General features: G+C 32.8%; 2 protein-coding genes across 3 annotated transcripts; both read right to left on the bottom strand.

The window, feature by feature from the left end:
- Positions 1 to 2,492: 2,492 nt before the first annotated feature.
- Positions 2,493 to 8,536, bottom strand: LOC105799597 (ABC transporter G family member 22). 2 transcript variants are annotated; one of them, XM_012630239.2, is made up of 11 exons: positions 8,436 to 8,536; positions 7,613 to 8,023; positions 6,368 to 6,438; positions 5,849 to 6,084; positions 5,547 to 5,702; positions 5,258 to 5,441; positions 4,840 to 5,148; positions 4,370 to 4,657; positions 3,510 to 3,794; positions 3,316 to 3,423; positions 2,493 to 3,151 (listed from the first exon to the last, which is right to left on the bottom strand). In XM_012630239.2, exons 2-11 carry the CDS (start codon positions 8,010 to 8,012, stop codon positions 2,930 to 2,932), a joined length of 2,259 nt encoding a protein of 752 aa, XP_012485693.1. In that variant the 5' UTR covers positions 8,013 to 8,023; positions 8,436 to 8,536; the 3' UTR covers positions 2,493 to 2,929. The 2 variants fall into 2 exon arrangements, with proteins under 2 accessions (XP_012485693.1, XP_012485695.1); XM_012630241.2 differs by lacking the exons at positions 6,368 to 6,438; positions 7,613 to 8,023; positions 8,436 to 8,536 and adding an exon at positions 6,164 to 6,345.
- Positions 8,537 to 23,694: 15,158 nt separating this feature from the next.
- LOC105799595 (myosin-binding protein 7) lies at positions 23,695 to 26,786 on the bottom strand. Its single transcript, XM_012630236.2, has 4 exons — positions 26,509 to 26,786; positions 24,725 to 26,334; positions 24,335 to 24,381; positions 23,695 to 24,152 (listed from the first exon to the last, which is right to left on the bottom strand). The coding sequence occupies exons 2-4, from the start codon at positions 26,129 to 26,131 to the stop codon at positions 24,050 to 24,052; spliced, it is 1,557 nt and encodes a 518-aa protein (XP_012485690.1). The 5' UTR covers positions 26,132 to 26,334; positions 26,509 to 26,786; the 3' UTR covers positions 23,695 to 24,049.
- Positions 26,787 to 27,606: the final 820 nt, after the last annotated feature.

The raw sequence follows: 27,606 nt of genomic DNA, 5'->3' as shown, positions 1-27,606 counted from the left end.
CCACGTGTATGTCATGTCATTAAAGCTAAAAGACATTAACTTTTTCATCTATTGTAAGATGATTTGATAAGCAATGCAAATTTAAGGGCTAAAAAGATAAATTAAATAGAGAGCTAAAATAATTTTTTACTGAAAATTTTAAAATAATATTATTTTACACAAATCTTAAATTATCCATAATCTTGCATTTTCTGAAGGGTGGATATGATTAGGCGCATCCTCAAACTGTTAAGAGTATACAAGTAACTTAGCTGAGTTGCATAACCTAAGCTGAGCTGATTAAACAACTTAAAAGATCAGTTAATTGTTAAACAACTTAAGTTTACTTAATGAAGTCTATTAATCAGATTTTGTAAACATCAAATATATTTCTTCTTCCTTAATCAATTACTCATAAATACAATATTGTAATATGGCATCAGAGCTACAAATTCGTTTGCATTCATGGTTTTGTTGTGCCGTAGAAAGAAAGATTCTTTGTATAGCCATGACTAACAGTAATGAACATCAATAATCAGCTGATAAGAATTTTAATAACAAGAAAATGAATATTCAATTTGATGAAAGTAATTTTCCTTTATGGAAACAACAAGTGTTGTTTACAGTTAAGAGTTTGAAAGGTACAGATGTCATTCCTACAGAATTTGTGGTTAACAAGATAGTTCTTCATGTTCTTGGTTGTTGTCTATTGTTAGTTTAGAAATTTTGACAGATCTTGTAAGTTGTGATTCAACTACTTCAATTTGGAATGTTATACAAAAGTTACAATTTGCCAAGTCTACAACAAAAATTATGAATCTTAAATGAACTTTGCAGCTCAAAAGAAGAGAGACCAGACAATGAGGGATTATCTTAGACAAATCAAGGTAATTTGTGATAACCTAGTTGTTTGTGGGAGAAGGTATCTGAAACAGAACACATTTATGCAATCTTACATGGTCTTCCATCGGAATATGAGTCAGTAGTCACAATAATTACAACCAGCATGCAAAATTATGATATTGAAAGAGGAGGTTTGAAGAAACCAGTGAGAAGTGTGTTTTCATTGGCTATAGTTCTATGTCAAAGTGCTATAAACTTTACAGCTTGAAACTAAGAAGATGATCATTGTCGAGAATGATAATTGTAATTGGCTAGAAGGAAAGGTCAAGGAGAAAACCGTTCCTACTATGATTATGCATCCAATAAATGTTGATGAGCAACCAACCTATTCTACACCAAGTTTTCCGTCTTCACCACCTAGCTCCACTCCAAGAAAAATGAGGAGTTTTTAAGTGATGTAACTATTGTGTAATATAACTAGAAAACTTTGACGAAGCAATCAAAGAGGATGCTTGGAAGAAAATTAGCAAATTGAAAAGAACAAAATATGGGTGTTGGTTAAAAAGTCAAATGACAAAGAAGCTATTAGCGTGAAATGGGTGTACAAAGTGAAGCACGATAAGCCAAGTTAATGGTGAAAGACTATGTACAACAACCTGGTATTGACTACCGTCAGATTTTCTTTAACCTTGTAGTTATTAACAACAACTCCATATTTTAATGTCTCTGGTTGGATTTTAAGTTGATTTGTTAGTGTGTTAAGTTGAACTATCTTCCATTCCAATTTGAAAACCATTTTTTGTTGCAGCAAATGGAGACAAACAGTGAGAAAAGACAAATTTATGAAGGAAAACTGACTGTAATACTACATCCTTGGATATTACTGACATTGTCATTGGCTTATAATATCTCCAAAACTTTCTCTTATATTCCTTTGATCTTCCCTTATCTTTCCCATATTTTCTTTTATTCATTGGATCCTCGCTTTCAAACTCCTTATTTTTGGTTTCAAAGCCTCCTTCTTCTTAATGATGTCCAGCGCCTCCATCGTTATCGACTTAATTTGAAGTTTTCAACTAAAATCAAAGCTGAAAAGGTCGACATTGAGATGTAAACTTGGATTGTATGAGTGAGCAACCATGAACAATGGATTTATATAACAAGTTAATTTTAGCAGAATCGCATCTGGTTTCGGAATATGGAGGAAACAATTGAGAAATATGAAGAGAAACCAGGGGGAAAGGAGGAAGAAATATCAGTTTTACAGTGACGCCAATATGTGGGGAATCGGGCAGCAGGCTTAGAAGTTATGAGTAAAAAAAAGTTAGTGCACGTGTCAAAATATAAGTGGAGGGGCAGAGGATATTTGTTCCAAATTACGTTTTATAAAAATAATGAATTACGTTCTGATGTTTGTTTATTGTTCCAGACTGAACCGTGTTTGAGGTAACATTGGGTTGGATGGCAAACACTGACCATCCTATAAATGTTTAGACAACCTAAACCCGGCGTTTTCTTCATCAAAACTGATAAGCTTAGCTTCACATATGTCACACAGAGGCAACCAATCATAACCCAATGAAACCCTTTTCTATGAGCTGCGAAACCATCTTTTTGATACATTATTTTACGCAGAAAAATGATGCATGAGATAGAGATAAGAGCCTCAATACTAACATTCATCTTGCAGCTTTCTATCTCTGTTGATAAACTGGTTACCAAATTCCAAAGATAATTGGTAAATAATGGTTACTTACAAATCGAAAGGCTGCCTTTCAGTGTATGACTAAGAATAAGAACTCCATGAAGTTAAAGTTATTTTATCCTTAATTCAAAAGCATATGTTAGGACTAGGATTCTCCTGATACTAAAATCTTCATGCTTGCTTTGCTTATACTATGTGAAATTCTCATCAAAACTATCCCTTGTTATATGAGAGCATTGACCAACTCTTAAGGTAAAATCCCAAGGTGCTGCTGATTCTTGATCCTCTTTTATAACACTTCTCTCTGATAATGCCCAAGCTTTTCAGAATTATCCTTACGGCCTCGGCATAGTGGCAACGAGAAGCTTTTTTCATCAGACACTCGTCGAAATCACTGTATCATTAAGCTCCACGGTGAAGTTGCATCCTCCGCAAAGACAGGTATGCTAAGACACGGTAGCCAAAGATCATTGCTACCAGAGCACCCACTTCCCATAAGCCATTGTCTGTTTTTATCCCGTTTACTGGAGGCGTAATGTCTTGGTACTGTACTTTGAGAAGAAGCTTGTAAATATGATAGTTGAAAGACATATAGCGGATCCAGGATATGAACACTGGAACTTTCTGCAAAATTAAAGAAGATGATGACGACGAGTTAATATTTCTGCTCTTAAAGCTTGTAATCACGCAGCTTATCCAAAGTAAACTCATTGCATTGATAATATGAAAGCTAGTATTTTTTATGCAGTTTTGAACTTCTGAGTAATATTTGGTTGCCTAATGCCTACCTTCACAAAATAGCCACCAGCCAGCATGAAGGTCATCACAGTTACTGAAGCCAAAGTTGTAGCCCTCTTTAAGTCCATTAGTGTGGCACCAATGGCTAGTCCAAGACCCTGTCAAAGCACCCATGCCATGGTTTTACACTCAGTCTTGAATTGTTATTGGTATGCTTTTAACTGGTGGTTGCAAATGCACATACCTGGGCGGCAATGATGCAGAGAAAAACCGTAAGCATGCTGAGGAAAAAGCGGCCGGCACTCAGTCTCAGGCCAGCCATAAAGTAGACTACCAGAAGGAAAAGTACTGGTAATATTAGATCAAGTGGAAGGTCGCTTGTAGTCCTCGCTAAAAAATATGCGCTCAATCTGTACATGTCAGCTGCTCTTTCTTTACTAAGCATGGCTCTCTCTTGAGGAAAAGTGAAGATTGCGGTAAAGACAGGAAAGAATCCCCAGAAGACAGCAATGAAGAACAATAACCCCGCCTGCAAGGTTCCATGATATGCTCATTCCAGCAAATTTTTTGTGATGATAAGTTAATGTTGAAAATTGACCAACCATGCTGCAGTTATATTTTTCGTTAAGTGCATGCAGCTTGTAAACATGCTGCAGCACGTATGCTTGCTGTAACAGCAAGGTTGTTTAGTTACTTTGTTAAGCTACTTAGTTGAAAATGAACTAAGTTGGTATTGTTTTGATGTTTTTAGGTGCTGATTGACATAATCAGCTTGTGTGCAAGTTAAGTTTTACTTGTTTCAAAGTATGATTAGTGGTAGTAGGTAGTATTTGGTGATGTATTTGGCTATAAATGTATTGTTTTTTCTAGTTGAATGAATGAGCAAAATGAGCTATCAGCCATAAGCTCCCTTGCTGCAAATTTGTGAGCAAGTAAAAATATTTCTTGCATCTTGCTTCATTGTTCTGCGCTCTCTGTTTTCTTCCTTTGCTCCTCCTCATCCCCAGCAGTTAAGAAACAACTATTATAGTGGAACCTAGCTGTTGGTTCATGCAGCACCAATTAAAAAAGCGACTATTACGTAGTTTGCTATGATGAGTTTACCTGATCTTGACGGCCTCTGGTGCTTTTACTATCAGACTGCCACCACAGTAATCCCAAGATGATTGCTGTAGAAAGAACTTGGGTGATTCTCAACCAGCTAAAATAATCATGCCTTCGTTCTTTGATCCCTCTGCAGAATAAGATGCAATATTGTTGCCACCAGCTTGCCCCCCATTCCCGTTTCGAAGAAAACACTTTTAACTTAATTTCATCATCCAAGGGAAGAGGAGTCATAAGCTTCTTCTTCTCATTTTCTGCAACTCTCGACTCGTAGGCCTCGACAAGATACTACTTCCAAATGAAAACGTTATTAGGCTGATTACAGTTTTGATGCCTTTTGAGAAATTAGCTATGTCTGCTCCTTCAAAATGCTGTCTATTTACCTTGCCTTTCAGCAGACTGATAAGGGTTTGGAGGATTTTGGATAAAGATTTTATATTCATAGTGTTTTGAGCCATAGAAAACTTTACCTCATGAACGACTGCCGGTGGTGGCTTCTCGTTTCTTGTTTCAGTTTCAGAATTCCCCATTTGTACTTTGTCCTCTAATTCCGATGGCACAGATATGTCATTTATGTTCCCATTTGCAAGGTCAAGCAGGAACTCTGCTGGATTCATGGCAATGAGAGGGGAACAACCTATAGATGAGAAATAAGCCATTGCTTCCGAAGCTCTCCCGAAGTAAAGCGAACTGCCTTTCCCTAGAAGAACCAACTTGTCGAATTTGTGGAACAGTCTACTTGATGGCTGGTGGATTGTTGTTATCACAGTCTTCCCGGCCTGCAATGAGAACTCTGAAGTCATTTAGATTCAAGAAAATACACACACACGCTTTCAGTTTTTGAAACTACAACATTGGCTTCAGATGTTGCATATGGAGATGTCAAACCTCGGCTATGTTTTGTAATGTTTGAACTGTCCTTAAAGCGGTGGTGGAATCCAAACCAGAGGTTGGTTCATCAAGAAAGAGAAGGGAAGGGTTGATTATGATCTCGTTGCCAATACAAACTCTTTTCCTTTCTCCACCGGACACTCCACGGACGAATGAGCCGCCTATCATGGTGTCTTGACATCTATATATGCACATCATTTGCAAGAACAAGTTAATTTAGACTTATATGTTTATACTTGGTCAGAGATTCAATAGCAGTAGCAGAGTGAATAAGAGAGTGATTTACCTCTCCAAGCCTAACTCATATATGACATCTATGGCTCGCTTTTCCTTCTGCTGTCTCGATAAAGCCTTGGACAGTCGCAACCGGGCTGTATAGGTCAATGTTTCTTTCACTGTAAGGTGAGGAAACAGGACATCGTCTTGAGTCACGAATCCGATCCTGCCACATACGCATGTTTTTCATCACAGATGATGAGCAGAAAGGTGAAGTAGGTTCAACAGGGAATTAAATTTACTTTGAATGGAACTTAAGAAATCAACACAAAGTGCAGTTGATGAAGAGTGAGCAAAGTTTGAGAGTCCTACTTGCTTTTGAGGAATTTGGAGTAGGGTTGATCATTGTATGTGACTGAACCACCTACAGTGGACTGAATTAACCTGCCACCAAGCAGATTAAGAAGTGTGGTCTTCCCACTTCCTGAAGGTCCCATAAGTGCCAGAACTTCCCCAGGACTTACAGCACCGGTGATTCCATTCAATATATCCCTCTCTTCAGAAGTTGTCATTCCTTTGGTGATCACCTTGTAAGTCACATCACTGAACTGCAGATTTCAGGAAAACAAGTAAACCTTCATTAATTAAATTCATTGGTATTCATCGGAATATCCTCGGAATAATTACCCTTCTTTGGTACTTGAACTTCGGATACGGGTGCATCTGGAGGGTCATATCTCCGTATCCATTTCCATGTAACTTTGGTTTTATGCATGTTAAACTTCAGATACAATCCTCCATGTTCTTGTTTCAAGATCCGAAGATGCTGGTGCAGATTAAAAGAGGAATAAATGCAGGGGGAAAAGATCCTGCATGTTCAGAAAGTGTTACCTTTAGATATATTGGTAAAGTAGGTTCTGTCTGAAATTTCGGCTTACAGGTGCCAGCTTCAATGTCTTCAGCTGCAATGAAAATTTACTTGAGGCTTAAGAGATCTTATATGTGAAAATGGCTTTGCTTGGTGATTCGTCGTTTAACATCTAATATCGACTGAATACTTGAAACCTCTGCTATTGCAGTTATGTTTATGAGATTACCCTAACATTTTTATTACAGTTTCCTTACCATATACCTACACCATAGTCAATAAAGTACAGCTCAACTAAGATATCTAAATGAGGTACCAAATAACAAAACGTAAAAAGTATATTTATTGATGAAATATCTCACCATTGTCATTGCTAAATGTGCTCATTGTCGAAGAAGATTTTGCAATAAAGATTAAAAAGGTGGAGAGAGGGGATAAAATAGAAAACGGTGGAGAAATATATTTTTTTTTTGGACAATGATTAATAATATGGGAAATTTAAAAAAAAAAACAATATAAAATAAAAATGCATCTCTTTTTTAATCAAATACGCGTAATCTTTCATAATGATTCATTTTCAGTGTATATATTTTGGTCCAATTTCAATCAGTTAGTCACAACATTGGAACCAAAAAGTCTAAAACTGTATGTACATGTGGAAGTGGCATTTATGTGAGTGAGTGTAGGCGAAATTGGAGAAACCAAAGAGATCCTTCCCTGTCAAAGAAGCAAGTTGTACAACTACAAGCATGGGTCCAATTTGTACCATCAAATTATTAATTAGTGTGATGTTATCCACAACAATTCTTTCTACATGATGACCCCACACTTTGTTTATTTTGATTTTGGATTTGATAAAATTTGTGCAATCAAATAATTTTATTTATTCAATCATTTAATTAAACATTTATTTATGGTTAAAAATACTGAAATAAATGTTTATATTTATATTGAATTTCAAATTTATTTTTTGTTCCATGTAATTAAAATAACACACATTCTAGACTTGACCTACGGTCTACTATCAAACCATATATCTCCCATAGATGAGGAGTTTGATGTGATGCTTCATAATTTTTTTAATACATGTTAAGGTTATTTAAGCATCCAATTTTTTTTTAAATAATTAATTAAAATATATGAAGAGTTGTGAGTAACACCATTTTTACTTTATTTAAAAAATAAAATTTTAATTATTTAAATGAGTTTGTGTATATTTAACTCAGTGACATCGTTTATAATATAAAAGAATATAAATATACACTTACGAATATCGTCGTCGCTGAAGGGTTTGGAATCAGTGATTTCATCAGGTGGGACGGTGAAGCCAGTGAAGGAAAAAGATAAGCCCAAGCTAGCGCTAGAGGCGCGGCTGAGAGCAGCCCCGTTGCTCAACTCTTCCACGTCCAGCTTCACCTGAGCACTTCTAGCCTTCCTAATGTGGGAGTTATTCTTGTTACCGCCGCTGCTCCGCCCCGGCGATGCACCCACCACCATCCGCTGGCTTGACTTCCGCGACAGAGTTCCCATGCTTTCCGATGTTATCGGTGCATCTTCATTTTGCATCGTTGGTGACTTGGACGTCTGCGTCGCCGCCGCCTGCGTCTCAATCACCAGTTGCTCCGATTTTGTTCGAGCTAAAGTTGTTGAATTCATCGATTTCTCCATACAGAAAACAACTGCAAGAGCATAACACTAAGTTTTAACTTCTTCTTGATGCTTTTCACCAAAAAAAAAAAATGCAGATGATGGAAAGGAGGAAGTGTATGGCAAGGATGGGTTGCCACATGAACTGATAACTAACATATGACAAATTCCAAGAATTACGTAAAAGAAAAACTTAATATTGGTACGAAATTATTTCTTTAATTTAACTATTTTTTGCAAATTTATAATGTTGGTTTTCTAGCTCATTATCATGTTGAGGCCAAAAAAAAACCCAAGTCTTTTGTTTGTTTGATGAGAAAAATCCATAGAGAAAAACACCTTCATTGGAACAGGAACATGCTTTGGGAAAGCACAGAGTTCTTCCAATGAAAAATGATGATAATTTAGTTTTGAATTTTTCATGAAATTAATATTAAGATTTACCTTTTTCGGGGTAAACCAGAGGAAGAGCGAATAGCTGAAGGGAAGAAAAAAAAACAACAGTTTTTGCCTTTTGTTTGGAGCTTTGATGTGCTTCAACTGCAACGACCCTCTCAGCATACCATTAGTACTTATAAGGTGCAATTAAAGAAGAGGAAGATTTAAATTACGGAAACACCCTTGAACTTTTCCAACTTTACAAATACAGCCATATAATCCAATAATTTTGTGATAATAACTTCTTCACTTTGATTAATTAATAATATAAGATACGTACGGGTCTAGTAGTATCCATCACTCCCCATTGGGTGTTGTATTTTTATCGTACACGTGTATATCTGGCAGCTCTTTTTATATGGAAATTTTCTTTTTTAAAAATATATATATATTAGTTTGATGTTAACTTTCAATGAATGGAATTATATAAATTAGAGAAAAAATAATAAACACTCATTGTAGATGATGAAGGACAAGCTTCATTAATATAATAAAAGTTTTAGCCTTAGCATCAATAGAACATCATGATACGTTGACAATTGACTTTGCCACAACTCAAACACGACATATTTGGAGTGATTGCAAGCATTTAATACAATAAGGAAATCTTAATAAACAAGAAAATGAAAACATAAGTTTGAATATTTTAATAATTAAAACTTGAGACGTTTTTAGGTTTCTAATTTATAGATAATAAAAAATAAAATAAATTAGTTTATGAAATGAAAAAGATGAGATGAAATTTGTTTAGGTGATTTTTGGGTGGATGGTTTGGGACGATTGGTATAATACTTCATACCCGATTTGATCGTCAAGTCCGAGTTACAATGTGTTACATTCGTTATCGGAGCAACTACGATCAATTCATAGTTTAATTTATAACATAAAACATCCCAATATAAGTTAAACATGAGTATAAATCATTTTGTGTTTATTTTCGAGTCTTATACGAGCTTACGAAAGCTCTATTGCTAACCTAAGGTCGAATTAGGACCAAATTGTAACAATTTAAAATTCTTGGGTTGACGTCGCGATGTTAAGGTTTCCTCGTCGCAACATGACTCTCTATTTGGTGCTCGTCATGACCTCAAGTAATAGTGTCACCACTTAAAGTTTTGTTGTTTCTCATCACGATTTCAGAGATTCCACATCGCGACGTGACTCATTGTTTTCAAAAAGGACCATTTTGAAACAAGTTTAACATACCTGTATTAACCTATATAATCTCATTTACAACTAAAAAACACTATTACAATAGCATAAGAGGCAAAACATGCCAAATCCAAAACTTCAAAATAACATTAAGCAACTAAGTTTCAAGTTGACCATTTTCGATACAAAACCAACTTAAACCTTAGGTACATGCCATTTACAATTGAAAGGGTACTTTACTAACTTTTTTTAGTCGAAAATGGTCGTCTAGATGCTGACTTCAAGTTCTAGGGCTTCGAGGAATACCTGAACCTACGCATGGAGAAAACAAATTGTAGTTTTTGCTTACTTTTTTCAATTTTTAGTTTACAAATTGTAGTTTTTGTTTACTTTAATAACTTATTCTCAAGCAATTTAGGTGTCTTTTATTTACTTTTTTCGATTTTTAGTTTTTGTTGTTAATAAATTATTTTTGTGAGTTTTGTGCTCTTTTGAGATCCAAATTGGCCAATTGTGCCATGGGAAACCTAATAATATGATTGAGCGGTGTAGGGAATTGATAATGGCCCAAACTTGAAGAAAACATCATCTAGAAGGGGGTATCGCGATATTGAAGCATGGAAGTCGTGATACCCTTGACAATGTTGACATGAAGAGAAGTGAGGTCACTCCACCGGTATCGTGATACCAAGCATGGGTATCACGATACCAGGACACCCCAAGACCCCCTAATTCAAGACTGTCATGGGTATCACGATACCAGAGCCTGGGTACCGTGATACGGTTGCCTAACGAGTGAACGCTACAGGGGTAATTTTGTATCTAAACAGTCTTAAGTCTTTGTTTTCATTTAAGGGCATCATGGTCAATGTTAGGTTAAATGTTAGAAGGCTATGAATAAATACCACTTTACAAGCTTTTGATTTCAGATTTTGTTGGCTGAACAATTTCTCTTTAGTTTCCGTAGTGTTAGGTTATGTTTTCTTTTCTTTTCATTTTTAGATTAGGTTTTCCTTTTTTTTAGAGTATATTTTGCTTTTGTTGTTTTATTTCTTTTTCTTGTTAAAGACTTTTTGTAAAAGAAGATGGATCAAGCTTTTGGGTGTCATTGGTTCCACATCTAAATGAACATTTCTTACCCTTATCCTTTTATTGTGCATATCAATTGTTCAATGAAATGTCTATTTGGGTGTTAAGCTTTATTATGTGATGATATTGGTTGTTGGTTAATTGATGAATTGATTATTAAACTAAGTTAATGTCTATGCTTGATTATTTGGTTGTTCTTTTATGTCAAATGCTTAATACACTAGAATTGACGTCTCTAGTGGAAAATTTAGATAAACAAGACTGAAAGGAGAGTTTATCATTAGATAGTTCGATATAATGGTATTGAATAGTGAGACCAAGAGGAGAGCTATATACCTAGGTGAGACTAAAATGAGAGTTTAGGTGGTATATTTTAGGATGAGACTGAGAGGAGATTCCTAACTAAGAGTAGCAAACAATATAATCCGTATGGGTTTATTAGCTTAGTTAGCGATTAATGAATCAATCGATCATCGTTTTAATAATTTATATTGTCTAAAACAATAGGAAGAAAGTTTAACTTAGTTAGATCATGGACTGTGTTTACTAACTTTGGGTTTGAGCCCTTATTTAAGTAACAAATTTAAGTTTTGAAATGTAACGGAGTTAAACCTTAATTAATTATTTTATTATTATTTGAGTGGTAGGACTGCTCCTACATCTATTACAGAGCCTATAAATTTTTTATAAATGTTAACCGACATGATCCAATCATTTTAAATAATACAAATTTATTTAAATTTTAAATATAATTATATAAAAATAGTTTTTGAAAGGGCTACAAGTATTAATTGAAAAATACAAAGATAATACATCTAAATTATTTCAAGCAAAATTAATCATTACAAAGCACATATCAAACAGGACAAAGTCAAAAATTTTGTTTTGAGGACGAGATACAATTTTAGAATTGTGAGGAGCCAAAACTAAAAAATTAATCTAAAATGGCTTAGATTATATAATTAATTTTAAAAGAGATTAAAATTATAAATTTACATTTATTCGAATGATTAAAAGACTTAAAATGAATTATTAATACTTGCCCGCCGATCTCCCTTAACTTTAAATCATAATAAATTTGAATATATGATAATAAAATCTAAATATATTACACACAATCACACCAAACTAATCGCTCAAAATCAAGGCATGCTCCTCATTGACAATTAATCCAAAATCATGGAGAAACAAGAAAAGAAGGGTTTTTAAAAGAAAAATCCAAATTACAATCCGAGTGGAAGCGGACGAATAAAAGAGGTAAGTGCCGCCTAATGAAGAAGGGGTACATCCAGACAAAGACGAGGACTTGCAATTGTTTGTTTGATGTCTGCGATGGTTTAATTATTGACTACATTACCTCTTTATTAGGGAAGCCAAGTCTTTATTACTTTTGGAGCTTTGTACAAAAGCTGTTTTTTATTTCTTTTCTATTTTCGATATTTCTTTTTCTTTTTCTGCGTCAACTAAAACTAGTTTTGCCAATTTCTTCCATATATGATATGATGGCGATGACACCTTCTTACTTGACTTGTATTTTAAGCCTTATCATCATCTTTAATCATCAAAACTTCACAAATTGGTCATTTTTGTCATCCAATCAAATAATTTTAAATTCATATTTTTTCATCTTTTATTTATTTATTTATTTTTGTTGTACTCATACTCCGACAATGACATGTGATAGAACATGAGATGGCCTATCAAGGACCCTTTATTAAGGATTGTTCATGACCGATCTCCCGTGAGCCCTACCTAAGTTACCTTATAAACGATTTGCTACAATCCTTCCATGGAACCACAGAGACGCAACAATTTCGTAGAATCTCAGCATAGAGAATGTTGTAGTAGGACCACAAAGTATCACATATGATGACAACTAATCTGAAACAGCGTTGCCACATGGTCGACCGCATGAGCAAGCCTACCCTTCATATTGTCGACTACGTGACATTACCAAACAAGAAGGCACCCTCCTGTATATACCTCAAGGCATGAGAGAGAATAGGATTGTACGAAATTGGTGAACCAACCATTCTATATCAAACAAGAAGGCACATTCTTGTTTGGTAATGTCACGTAGTTTTCAAGTGGTTTGAGTAGGTTGTATATATTCTCTTTTTTGTCTTCTCCTTTCTTTCCTTCCTAAACCTCTTACTTCGGCTCTCTACCTTTCATAGGTGAACCAACCATTCTATATCCACCACCTTCTCCTGCTTACAATCTCACCTGTTGAAACCTTATATCAACAATTGGTGTAGTGAGTATGGATTGAACCACCACAATTCATTCTTCCACCGTTGTCCCAGGAAATGCTACAAACTAAAACTCAAAACTCTCTTCGACCCAAAGACAAACTCAACAACCTACTCAAACCACTTGAAAACTACTTCTCAACTCTAACCAACAACAGAGTACCTAGCATCAGTCTCAACCTCTACAGTACCTCTTCAACTATCCCACGTGATACCCATACTTTTTAATCTATATACTCAATTAAAAAATGTCTAATTTTTTTTAAAAAAATAATATTGTTATGAAATTATTTGTCTTTTAATCATTTATATATAAATTCTTTCAAAAACCTACCTTTAAAAAGCTACATATTAACTAATCTCCTTAAAGAAAACAACATATATTTATACATGGATATGGAAAGTATAATCCATCAAAATTTGCTATTTGTCCTTGTATTATATGTAAGTTGTATATTTAATTTTGTACTCTAATTTAATCAAATTTAGTCTTGGCACATTTCAGATTTTAGTTCTAATCTCAATAATAGCAATTAAATGTATTAGGTCAAATTCTAGTATTAGTCTCATACTATGTATAACTTGTAGATCTACTTAATGTTCTCCAATGTGATCATTTTAATCTCTATACTTTTGAATTTTGAAATTTTAATCCAATAGCCGTTAAATCAATTAGCTAATGTGACATGATTTTTTGTTAGTATTATGTAGAAATATTAAGTTGACATAGCATTACAAAATTGATAATATGTTAGCCACAAACTTTTGTAAATAGCATGATTTAACTTAATAGATTTAATAGTTCCTGTGTGGGACATGAGTGACATTTCAAAATTCAAAATGTCCAAGGATTAAACATAACCAATTAGAGTATAAAGATTAAATCTACAACTTAAGCATAGTACAAGGACTAAAAATAAATTTAACCAAATATAATTTGATAGGTTAGTGAAGGGTAGGATCGTAAATGCAAAGAACGTGACTTTGCAAAGGGAAGATGAGTGGCTAATATAGTTGGCACTTGGTCGGAATTGATATGGACAAAAGAAAAGTGGCCCCAAAAGGACATATTTGGTGATAAGGAACCATCCGCCACGTCATTTTATTAATTCATTTTTTAAGTGTAGACTTAATAAGTTTTTTTTATTATCTTCGTGATCAAATATCAACTCAATTAAAAAATTATTAAAAATTATTTATCTATTTATACTCATATTCTTGTCGAGGGGTATCATAAATCAATCGGACACTAATTTAATCAAAAATTACTTTAAAATATTATTTTATAATAAGTTTTTCTTTATTATAAGGATGATTTAATGTTTTTATAAATTAATAAAAATTATGAGATTTAAATGGGAATAATAAATCTTAAACTTTTAGTTTAGCTATTTCAACTAAAATTATATTTATAGAAATGGCCATCCAATTGTTAGCGTGTTTCTTTTTGTCATCTAATCATAAAATTTTAATTTAGACACTAACGTTTTAATTGTTTATTTTTTGTCACCTTTTGTTAAATTATTGACGGAAGTGATAACGTGACCTTTTCTCAATTAAAATAATAACATATTTAATCATTAACACTTACACATTCTAACAATTTGGTCCTAACTCTAAACAATTCAATGAATTTAACCTTTCATGTTTATAATTTTTATCAATTTGGTGCTTAAACACATATATTTAAATATAAATATAATCAAATTATTATTATATTATGAAAAAGTACAAAATATAATACTATTTTAAAAAAATATATAAAACTTCAAAATTTTATAATTTTATAATAAATTATAAATAAAAACAATTAGAAGTTATCGCCGCTCTGTTATCCCTCCCCATCCAACATCGCCTCCGTCACCGGCCTTGCTAAAAACGTCGTCTCGTTATTTCTCTTCGCCAGTGCTAAAAATTTCTCTTCAATTTTCCTTTTTTACTCATTCAATTGTTGAGACCTTCTGGTTGCTGAAACAGAGAGCTCGGCTAGTGTGTTTTTTATTTTGTTCATTTCTTCAACTCGAGCAGCTAAAAAATTCTGCAGCATTTGACTGAATGGAGCCTCGGCCTCCCCTACCCGCTTTGCCAACAAATTACAAAATCTCAAACGGTATTTACATATTTAATTTAATTGCCAAGGTTTTTTTTTTTTTTATGTTCATAAGTTTCCTCTTTTCCTTAAATTATGTTGATTCTACATTTTAAGTTTTTGGCATCTAATCATTTAATTATATGTGTTTGAGGATTAAATTTATTGATTTTTAAAGGTTAAATTTTTGAATTATGTAAAATTAGGATCAATTTGATATAATATGTAAGTATTGAGGGTTAAATATGTTATTATACAAATTAAAAAAAGTTATGTCATTATTTTAAGAGTGAGTGACCAAAACAGAAAGGAATATTAACGTTCTTGTCTAAATAAAAAATTATATTTGAATGATCAAAACAAAATGCGCTAATAATTAAGTGATCATTTGTATAATTTACTTTTATTTTTTACATGAAGTTTCAATAAACATATTTGTTATATAATATTTTTTACCACATCTTTAATCATAAGTTGTTAGGGATCGTCCTGATTAAGCAACAAACAAGTAAAAATAGCGGAAGAAATTGAGAAGATGAACACACAAATTTAACGTGGAAAAACCCCTCTAAAGAGGATAAAAAACCACGGGCAAATATAATTTTACTATAATGGCAAAAGAATGAAGAGTACAAAAGATGGAGATAAAACTAAACCCCGAAAACCCGAAAAACAAAGAACCCTCAAAACGTAAACACAAAATTCTCTGAATGTGTTATGAGTTCTAATCTAATGGGTGTATTTTCTAAGGTTGTAAAAGAGCCTATTTATAGACTAAATTCATATGTCAAATAATAATAAAATAATCTAAACTAATCAGTGTTTGACTGAAATAAATAAACAGAGTTTAACTAAAAGATTATTTTTCAAATTTGACTGAAAATAGGAGTCATACTTAACAAATCTCCACATTGACTCATATTTCTACAACGTCATCTTTGCCAAAGCCCGCCACGAGCCTATCTTGAACTATGCAGGGAATTAACTGAGTCGAATCTGTGCTTAGAAACTGGAAGACTTCTAGCCTTCGACTTGTACACTGCCAAATCAAAACTAACCCGGGTCTGATTTTCACGAACACAGTGCCCTAACTTTTCAAAACCTGCATCCAAAAGAGAACCTCTCTTCAACGAAACAGTCATACATTTTTCCCTCCAATGACCAAGTTGCCTCCGCTCCAAACGAGTTGACTTCGACTCTGTAACAGATGAGGGACATCCAATTTCACCGGTCACTGTAGAACCTTTCAGAATATAAAGACTGCTAGTTCTTTTACCTTTTAACAAAACGAGAGCTCCACGAGATACTTTAATGCTGCTTGACTTGATGTTGATTCTGCATCCTTTCAAGTCTAAAATACTCAAGGAGATGAGATTCTTTCGTAAATCAGGTACATACCTGACATCTGAGAGTGTCCTAATCGTCCCATCGTGTATCCTAATTTTAACAGTACCAATACCAATTACCATACTAGATGAATCGTTTCTCATGCGCACAACTCCACCTTCAACCGAACTGTATGTAGAGAACCATTCTCTATTGGGACACATGTGGAAAGAACATCCCGAATCTAGGATCCACTCGGACGTGAGCTTGGAGTTATCGCTTGTTGACACTAACAAGAAATCATCACCGCTTTCATTGGCCAAATTAGCATCAGCTACATCTTCCTCGTTACTCTCAGCAGCTCTTTTATTTCACAGTTTATAACAATCTGCTTTGACATGACCTAACTTTTTACAATAGCGACACCTTTTGTCTCGTTTCTTTGATGCTACCAAAACGGAAGCTTGCCCATCTGCCTTGCTATCCAAATGAAGCTCATTGTCGAGTTTGTCTCTACTTAACAAATGACCCTTCACATCTTCGAATGAGATTTTGTCTCTGCCATAAATCAGGGTCTCCCTGAAAGACTTGTATGAAGGGGGTAAAGAGCACAATAATAGCATAGCTTGATCTTCATCATCAATATGAACCTCAACGTTCTTTAAATCATTTAAAAGAGTAATGAATTGACTGATGTGATCTCTAAGAAGCTCACCTTCGTTCATGCGAAACGTAAATAGACGTTGTTTCAATACTAAACGGTTAGCCAAAGACTTAGTCGCATAAAGAGTTTCTAACCTTTTCCACAATGCGGATGAGGTCTTCTCCATCAATACCTCCTGCAATACCGTATTCGCGAGGCACAACTGGATTACAGACAAGGCCTTTTCATCAAGCTCTTCACATTCTGTTTTATTTAGATTCTCAGGCTTTTTCCCGGTAACAACCTTTTTCAAACCGGATTGAACTAGAATTGCCATCATCCGAACTTGCCACAGATTGAAATTTGTCTCACCATCGAACTTCTCAATTTCAAATCTTGTTGTTGCCATATCTGAATGGGCTGATCTATGAAAATTGAACTAGCTCTGATACTACTTGTTAGGGATCATCCCGATTAAGCAACAAACAAGTAAAAATAGCGGAAGATGAACACACAAATTTAACATGGAAAAACCCCTCCAAAGAGGATAAAAAACCACGGGCAAAGATAATTTTACTATAATGGCAAAAGAAAGAAGAGTACAAAAGATGGAAATAAAACTAAACCCGAAAAACAAAGAACCCGAAAAACGTAAACACGAAATTCTCTGAATGTGTTATGAGTTCTAATCTAATGGGTGTATTTTCTAAGGTTGTAAAAGAGCCTATTTATAGGCTAAATTCATATGTCAAATAATAATAAAATAATCTAAACTAATCAGTGTTTGACTGAAATAAATAAACAGAGTTTAACTAAAAGATTATTTTTCAAATTTGACTGAAAATAGAGTCATACTTAACATAAGTAATATGAAATTTTAAATTTTAAAAATTAATTAATTGCTAACATGGCATACACGTGTATGCCACATCAACAAAATAAACAAATGTTAATTTTTCTATACATTTTAAGTGATTTGACAAATAATAAAAATTTAAAAATTAAAAGAGGTAAAAATTAAATAGAAAACTAAAATGATAATAATTTAAAGGGTCAAATAAATTATTATACCTTTCATTAATTAATATAACAATTTAGGTTATTTATACCTTTCATTAATTAATATAACAGTTTAGGTTATTTAGATTGAGACATGCTTGCACCCCATTTTAGTTTTAATTAATTACATTGTAAACGAACAAAAAAATATTTCTACTAATTTAAATGATACAAAGGTTTTTTTTTAACTTGTATAAAGCAATAGTTAAATTTTTTATCAGATAATCGTTTGCTACAAGTTCAAACCACAAAATCCACTCAATAGAATAAACGGGTATTTATGGTAGAACGGGCCAATCTAGGATTTCACGATAAAGTGATAGATGGAACTGTCATTAAACGGCTTATTAGCATATTAATAGACCACTTTAAAATGGTATATACATCACACATTCTAGATCAAGTAAAAACTCTGAGTTTCTAGCAAGCCACTGCTATATCCATTTCATTAGGAATTGATTATCTTTTAACCATACCTTCAAAGGGATGGTTAGTCCAAGATGTTGAACAACAAAATTTAATTTTAGAAAAACATAATCATTTTGGGAATGCACGTGTGGTAGAAAGTTTACGCCAATCTATTAAGATATAGTATGCTATAAGTGAATATTTGTGACAAGAAATGAATTTTAATTTAAGATGACTAATCCCTTTAATCCAATCCATATTTTTTATCAAATAATTATGTAATTAAATTTAGAAATTTGTGATGGTAAATTTTATATAGACATTTATCTTCTTCTTTTTCATTTTTAAAATTTACATATTTCGATGTTTCTAAATTAATACATCAAAATCAAACCAGAAATCAGTGAATTATCAGTTGGTGAAAATTTTTGGGTTTTATCTAATGAAAAACAAAAAATAAAAATAAAAATTTGGTGGATGTATTTAAAAATTAGCTTAAATACCAGAAAGTATGATTTTTTTATATATATTTTGAGTGGTTTATCTATTTTTAAAAACAATTTTGTTTATAATTTTCGAAATACTGAAATATCTTATTTTGATTTTATTATATAATTTAGGATAATTCGTTTAAGAAATACTGGAATATTTGTTGCGAAGTTTTTTTTTGGGATATTCCACAGAAAACTTGAGTTTTTTAATATGCTTTGAAATTTATGAGTTATTTGATCTATTTTAATTTTTTCAAAATAATAATTTTGATTATAATTTTAAAATATTAATTTTTATTACAATCCACATTGCAAATATAATTTTAGGATGCAAATTTAAATTCTAGGATATTTCACCAAGACGCTTCACGTGACATTAAATTAGGATGTTTAGCTCAACATTGGGGTCTGATACCTTCTAGTACTTTAATATATATATATATATATATATATATGATTATTTGATCAAAATATATTGTTAGCATGTATTTTTGTAGATTTTTTTCTTTTGTAGAATTTGAGATTTACATATGATTATTTGATCAAAATGAGTTATTTGGTCTATTTCATCACTTGTTTTTTCTTTTTTATCTGATCATTAGTATTATTGGTATTTATTTTACCAAAAGTATTAAATTTAGCATATTTATTTTACGTCAACCAAGTCATGTTATACGAGAACAGTCTAATCAATATGTCCAGTTAATAGATTTTAATATAAAATATTAAATTATATTAATGATTTGACTAAAATTTTAAACATAAAAAAGAAAATTTAACTTTTAAGTATAGACACTAATATCGAATTTTATCTAAATACATAGACTAACAGCATATTTAACCAAACTATTTTTATTAATAAAAGTATAAGTAAAAAGATTTATTTATGGGTTATTTTAATTTTTTATATGAACATAATATAAATTTCTAAAATAAAATAGAGGTTAATTTAGATACCATAAATAGATATAAGTATATAAATATGTTAATGCTAAATGATGGCATAAATAGAGAAAAGACTGCCGACCATCGACCTATTGTATTGATTACAATAACAAATATAAAGTTTTTACCTTTTCAAAAAAAGAATAGGAGTAGTTGGCGTTATCTGCATGGTGTCCCCTTAGCCTAGCAATGATGTGCCATATGAGGAGGGAGAAATGACGAAAAAGGTGAAGTTGAGCTTGGATCCAACTCAACCTGTTTCCTTTCTGTTTTCTACCATATTATCATTTAATTATATTTTAAAACTAAATGAAAAAAAGAAGGAAAAAGGAACAAGATCGTCCATTTACATGCAAAAGCTGAAATTGATATTTGACAATTGGTGATGATGATGAGTACTAAGTGTCAAAAATGGCCGGGAACTAATTAACTCCTCCCCACCTTTTCTTTCCTCCCCATTAGTCCCATAAAAGCTTGAAAATGAGAGCTGAAATTTTGTTTTTTGTTTTTTAAATAGTTTTTATTTTTGTGTCTGATGGAGGGTCTTAGAAAGTTTTCTAGTTTAGATGAAATGAAAAGGACTGTGTGTTAGGTTAGGTGTCATGTGCTTTGATGGCCTTTGGTGAATTAATTGCATGGAAAATGGTAATTAGGAGATGTTCATGATTGTTCTACTTGAAAGCCCTATTTCTGACTTGGGTCTTTTTGATTTTAAGATAAAAAGATGAAAACCCTTTTATCTTGTTGTCTCTTTGTGTTTTCATGGACCTTGTGAGGTAAGAAATCAACAAGTTGTCATTATCATTCTTTTCTTTATCATATATATCTTCATCTTCTTGCTGTTTTGAGTTGACTTCAATCTATTTATTCAACCCTTCTAAAAACAAATTTTATATTGTTTTAATGGGTTTAACCCTAAATCATCTACTAAAATTTTCAGTTAGTTTTGCCAATTTCCATGGATGATAAAAAGTAAAATAAAACAAGTGGTTCACTTTTGGCATATCAATTTTATTGAATGCCAGGAAAACCTGCTACACACGCCATTGAATTGGTGCAGAAATATGGGTTTCCCCCTTGGCCATGTGCAGTCCATTGTCACAACAAGACAATCTCACCAGAAAAAAATTACATGACATCCATACCATTTGTGCCTGTATGGTACATGCATATGGTAAGGGACGTGACGTACCCTGCGATTGAGTTGACATGACTCATCACCAGAGCATCGAGTAGCAGACAGGGGATGGATTTGGAATCAAACATGACATAAATGGTTAAAACATACATTACATTACATGACATGACATCTGATGCTTAACCTTGTATGTTTTCCAGCTGAGGGCAAATGAATCCCAGCGATGAGTGAATTTAAGGTCAACAAATCTGGGGCCACAATGATTGAAGATTGCTACATAATCTTAGCTCGCATTGCAGGGGAAACGAATTCAACATCAAGAAATTTTACGCATTCCGATTCATGTATATCTCCATGGTTCATTTAATGTTGCTAAGGATGGGAGAGTAGTACATATACAATGAAGTGATAAGTGAAGACAATTTTGACAAGCAGCATCGGCGGGAAAGATAATTGAAATCACAACAGGGATCTCAGATTGTACGATCAAAATTGTATCCAGATATAAATTAAGAGCCGGATGAATGGCCTCTAAAATCCAATTCAACTACTGAAAAAAGCTCAATAGTAAAATCCGAAATGGGCTCGGGAAATCCATAACCTTCCTCAAGAAGGATTTCAATCCTAATTTAGGAAGCCCACCCATAGGAAAAGAGATATAGCTACCACTCTAAAACTTGCTTCATATCTATTCCAGTTCGTCTGAGTTTCAGCTTGCTTCATATCTAAAACTTGCTTAGCTGAAATTTCAGATTGAGAATGCCCATGTTCATCTGAGTTCAAGTTCGATAAATCTGATCCAAATACTCAAATTTTCGATTTTATAATTAAATAGAATATTTGAAATAAAATAAAATTTAATCAATGATAATTACTTAATTTATGAAAATGTATTTATAAATATTATATATTATGTTAATAATTTATTAACATTAAAAGTAGTTAATAATGTATATTTATGTTAAATTATTAATTAAAATAAATTTTAATTATGAATATAAAGTGTTTTTGGTGCAATCATTATATATGTATACAAAAAATAAATATTTTAAAAAATTTACACATGACAAAATTTTAAGGCTACTTGTGACATAAAAAGTACACTATCAATATACCAAATACTAATCCTTAAATTTAATAATTATATAAAATATATTATGATATAATATATTGATGGAATAATATTTGGTACAATGTCAATGAAGTTTTTAGACTCCACAAGTAAGATCAAGAGGTTGGCAAGTGTCTTATAGAAGTATAATAATATTATGACATCAATGACACTCATATGAAGACAATAAATGAGTTTATAAAGCATATGCAAAAATCCAATCTTTACTTTGTTATTCTCATTTTTCACTTATTTATTTTCCTTCATTATTTTAGATATTGGATCGTGAGTTTAAATCTTTGTAAATCAACCTTTGGGAGAGGTTATTTTGTCATTCTATTTTCAAACTTATGAGAGTATATTGATTACCATGATAACAATAACAGCGAAACTAATAAAAGATTCAATGGAGAATTCAATAATTATTTGTAAGAATCTTTATATTTGAAGGATGTGGGATATTTCAAGCAAAATTTCATAACAAAGCTAAAAATAGACCAATATTGTAAACAAGAAGACAGGAGATAGTTGGAAGCTTGTACTAACATTTGAAGATATTAGACTACTAATAGGTAGAACTGAAAAATCCTTAATGGAACAAGGTGTTAACAGGGCAAAATCAGAAATATTTTTGGGGTGAGAATTAAATTATATGTTTTTATCATTTTAATAGCTTGAATTCTCATAAACAAATGCAACAAGAGGTGAAAGGGTAGGCAAATATAACAGCAACAACAAACTATCACTTTAGCTGGCTATAATTACTTTTGAATTTTTTTCTATTTAACTGAAGTGATATTATACCATATATATGTATATAACACTTTTCTTCTTTCCTGTGTATGTATTTTTCCTTCTATGAATTAATTGCTTGATTGAATTAATAAATTAAGTTTCTTTGATTAAAAACTAAAACACTCAATACATGATTTTTTTCGATTAATTTGTTTTGTTTTTGCCTTCTTGATTGAGTAAATTAATAAAAATAGATGTATTCATATTAGCCATTTAATTTAATTAAGATGATTTTGCTACTTTATTAATCAAAATATTATGTTGATGAATAGTTGAAAGATAGTATGGATTTTTAAAAATAATTAATTGCTTGGTTAATTTAATTAAAAGTTGAAAAATTGGATCTCAACTAGTTCTGATGATTCAATGAAAGAAAGAGCAAAAGGAAGAGATTTGCAAAGGCAAACATAAACTGTAACGAATGTCTACTTCAGCTACAAATTTCTAAATTTTGAAGAATGAGTGTATTCTAGAAATGTAAAATCTTGTAAATCTCATGATGCACGTTGTACAAAAGGGTTGAAAAGTCCGAAACATTGAGCTTAGACAAGTTCATAGTTGAGGCAAGTTGGAATGAGAATATTGATAATATATTAAATTCAAAAATGAAGCAAATTGGACCAAGTTTTGAACATTATGGATAAGAGAAGGCACATGTGCTTCCCACCAACTTAATGGAGTTGATACATATATGGTACATTACTAAATCATGATTTTGATGATAGATACAGCAACTTAACCAACAACTCTGATGAACTGAGCATTGCTTGATTTTGAAAACTATAAACACTTCATTACTTAAATAAGAAGCATACAAGAATCTGAAATATACACGAGGATATCCACAATAGACGCATACCTCAACCTGAAATCCAACAAATTTATGAGAGAGTATGCTCGCAAGCATCCCTGTTTTGCTGATACGCCACCAAAATGTATCCCACCCCAAAAAGAAAGAAAAAAAAAACGAATATAAATAATTAAATTAACACTGCACAATATACCAACTTCTGCACAAAGGAATCCATTACAAAAAAATGGATGCAAAGCCTATACATGATAGCTTGATCAAAACTCATTGAGCATTCACAGTTACTATTTTAGTCTTCATCTGGACGCTTTTCACACCTGCGTGCTTGAAATGCATCGCCACTGCCTCAGTCGAGGGCCCTTGTCTAATAGCATTAGCAAGCCAACATTGTTTGGTGATAATCCATACAGGCACCTATATCATGATCGATGAAGAAACATGAAACAAAAACGAATCAAACCCAGGCTATAATATGATGCTAAACTTTTGAATGTCACTTCTTAACAAACAGATCATGATATATAAAATTATGTATCTAAGTTCATGCTCTCTCTCTACACCAGCATCTCTATGCATATAACAAAAATTCTCCTTACTTGCTTCGGCGACCTTTCCGCCTCCAGACAATCAAGGATAAAATCCACTGGAAAATAAAAAAGATCAATGCACAATTAAGTTTGAGTGGCAATGTGGAAATACATCAAAGGAAATACAAGGATGTTTAGCTTATGGATAACATATAGTATTGCTCTATTGATGAAACATGATCACATGCTCAAGATGCTTCCAACAAGTAAAGAGCGGCGTTGATATTAAATGGCTGGCAAACTTTTTGATTCAACAAAGGATGAAAGATAAGAGAATTGCAGCCAAATTACATTGTAAAATTTCAAAGCAAAATGAAATCAAACGATGCAAAAATATATACACCATGGGTGCTAGAAAATATATACAGAAAAGGCATATTAGCTTAACGAAGATTTTACCTTGAAGACTGTCATGAATGGCAAGCTACCAAGAATAGATGGCTTTGCCACAACATCTTGTCTATTTGATGGCATTTCCTTGGACAAATGTTGAGCTATTTCTTTCAATAAAACTAACTGTGCTTTGTCAGTTCGCATTGATAACAATGCTTGTCTCATTGATTCCCTGTCAGCCTCAAGGGCCTGAAGCCTGGTGTAGAGCTTCTTGATATCAGGATCACAGGCATCAGGCAGGTTAATTTGCTCCCTTGGAGTGGATGCATACTCATCGGTAATTCCAACACCAGGTTTAGAGTCAAGAGTTTCATTATATACGGCCCCATTATGGACAGGATCAATCGTATAAACTCTGTCACTTGTATCGTCTTCAACTTCAGAAGCATTATCCATTCTTTTGGAGCTGGAAATCTCATCCATCCTTGAAATGAACTCCATCTTCTTGTGGCTAGCATTAAACCTGGGAGAACCAATGTGAAACCTGGGAGAATCGATGGTAAACTCTGAAGCCGTCTCTTTAGCCAAGAAGGAATTGTAACTATCGATCGAAAACCTTCTCGAATGTCTTGTTCGCCTAGGAGAGTGACCGACAATCACCTTCTCGAAAACATGCTTTGTTCCGGAACATCCCCCATCCAGCTGACTGCCGCCAGAACTCCTCTCAACTTGGAAGATCCTTTGTTCCAAATTCCTCAACTGATCTCGAGCATGGGGGGTCTCTCCGAATGCATATTTCTCAACATCTTCAGCATCATCACCAGGATTCTCATTCATATTGCACTTGAGTTGTGGATAATCATATTCGGGAAGATCAACTTGCGCATCAAAGTCCTCAGCCATACCCAGATTCCGAATCTCTCCATCCTTGTCACCTTCAGCCTCGGCCTCCGTAAGCCCGTAACTCATCATCCTATGCTTGTAAGCCAAGGCTTCACAAGTAAGAGATTGAACAGACTGGTCTTTCTTGTACAAAAGATCCTCCAAGACATGAATCTCCTCCTGATCGTGTGCCATTTTCTCCTCTGCGAAACGCTTGAATTGGCTTGCCTCCATTTGGATCTCTGCCTTCTGCTTCTCCAACTTCAATATCATCGACATCGCCTCGGTTGCCGCCGAGGATGACGCATTTCTCTCCTTCTCCAATTCTGCATGCAAATCCTGTATTTTTTCTTGTTGGCTGCAAACAGTCTCCCGCAAAGCAGCACATTCATTCTCAATTTGGACTTTGGGATTTGAATAGAGATCAAATCCCGGAACATAAAACCGATCTCCAGTCTCAAATTCATCATATTTTCGCTTCACAGATCGAAACCAAGTACTTGAAGGTTTACCAATCAAAGAACAAGTGGGACACGCGCAATCACAACATTTTACCAAATCTCTTGGAGGTGAAAATATTTCAGACTCCATATATCAAGTTCAAGCGATCTTATTATTTCCTAACAAATTTTTAAAAAAAATCTAAACAAAACAATGAAAATAAATTAAAAGTTCTCTCTCTCTCTCTCTCATGAATCTTAGATCCTCCAATGAAATTTTCCTTCCGTTACATTTTAAATCCATCCACGACTACATAAATTCCTCTTGGATCGATGGATCAAAAAGAAAAGTTCCTGCAATAAAGAAGAATATAAATGAATGATACGTAAATAAAAAATCTTCTTTTTTGGAGGAAAAGAAACATATTTTTCTTATCATTCGAATCAAAGCATTTCTCAAGAAAATAATACCGAAATATAAATTTTCTAGAAAACAGAGGACTGAATGGGAAAAAAAATGCAACTAACCGTGGAAGCTGAGAGAGAGAGTATTTAAAAAAAGGAGGCAAAATTTCCCGGGAAAGCTAGCCTCCGGGACAGAAAAATCAACCCCTTTTTATCTTTAATTCCATTAAACTTCTCTTTTGAGAGAAAATAAAAAAAGAATTCAATCGCCCGTCACCAATCAATGCCTCCAAGAGGGAGAAATGGCAACATTTGCAATAGTGTTTGGAGGGAAGGAAAATCAGGAGCGGGGGAAAAGAAAATTGTAAAAATAAAAGGATGGTAAAGTGGAAACCCCCCAATATTTTGTGAGTGGGGGAGAATTTATTTGTTTTTAATTAAGCTTTTTTGCTTTTTATTTAAAGATGTTTTTTTTTTCCTCCTCCCCGTGTCGAGCGTAAGCGAAAATGAGGTAAGCATTACTTGGAAAGATAAAAAGGAAAAGGCGATGGATGGGTAGATTTTCAACACAAGTGAAAGATGGACGGTAGAGATTAAATCCGTTGATGTTGTTTACGGGTAACTTGAATGATTGTTTAGGTTACATTGTGGAGCTAATTTTGGATAATTTAATCAAAATTGTTTAGCTAAATTAAGTTAATTTATCTCCTACACACTCATCACAACATTATGGTATTTAATTAAAAAGGAAATTTAATTAACTAAAGAAGTGGTATATCTAACCATCTCTTAACCTAATTTAACCCATGGAATTCAAATAACAAATTATATTATATACCTGAATTATAATTTTATTATTCTATAATTTACATTTTAAGTATTTTGCTATTAGTTGTATTTTATGTTCATTCAATAAACAATAATTAACTTTGATTAATTTTAATACTATAAAAGTCACAATTTCTTAAGTTAAAATATACTTCAAGTCCGTCTACTATTCGTATATTTAGAATTTAGTTCTTTCTTTTAAGAATTTAGTTCATTTATTTTCCATGTTTTTAAATTTAGATTTAATTGCTAATATCATTAAAATTTCTTTATTAAATTTGTGTGATTTTTAAGATATAAAAATATTCATTTAATAATCATGTAGACATTAATAAATTTAAATTTAACAAAAGAATTTTAATAATATTAACAGTTGAATTTACATTTTTAAAT

The sequence above is a fragment of the Gossypium raimondii genome, chromosome 9 (genome assembly GCF_025698545.1).
Source record: "Gossypium raimondii isolate GPD5lz chromosome 9, ASM2569854v1, whole genome shotgun sequence".
NCBI classification, from domain to species: Eukaryota; Viridiplantae; Streptophyta; class Magnoliopsida; order Malvales; family Malvaceae; genus Gossypium; species Gossypium raimondii.
Note: the sequence above shows the minus strand (reverse complement) of the source record. Positions and strands in the feature narration are given on the sequence as shown.

Bases quoted from the DNA above. Each gene is read 5' to 3' on its own strand.
- LOC105799595 (XM_012630236.2), bottom strand. From the start codon at position 26,131: ATGGAGTCTGAAATATTTTCACCTCCAAGAGATTTGGTAAAATGTTGT. The intron at 24,382-24,724 runs GTAAAATCTTCG...TTTATTTTCCAG, and splicing joins CATTCATGACAGTCTTCAAG to TGGATTTTATCCTTGATTGT. The intron at 24,153-24,334 runs GTAAGGAGAATT...ATCATGATATAG, and splicing joins CGGAAAGGTCGCCGAAGCAA to GTGCCTGTATGGATTATCAC.
- LOC105799597 (XM_012630239.2), bottom strand. From the start codon at position 8,012: ATGGAGAAATCGATGAATTCAACAACTTTAGCTCGAACAAAATCGGAG. The intron at 5,703-5,848 runs GTAGGACTCTCA...CGTATGTGGCAG, and splicing joins TCCAAATTCCTCAAAAGCAA to GATCGGATTCGTGACTCAAG. The intron at 3,152-3,315 runs GTAGGCATTAGG...TTAATTTTGCAG, and splicing joins CTGGTGGCTATTTTGTGAAG to AAAGTTCCAGTGTTCATATC.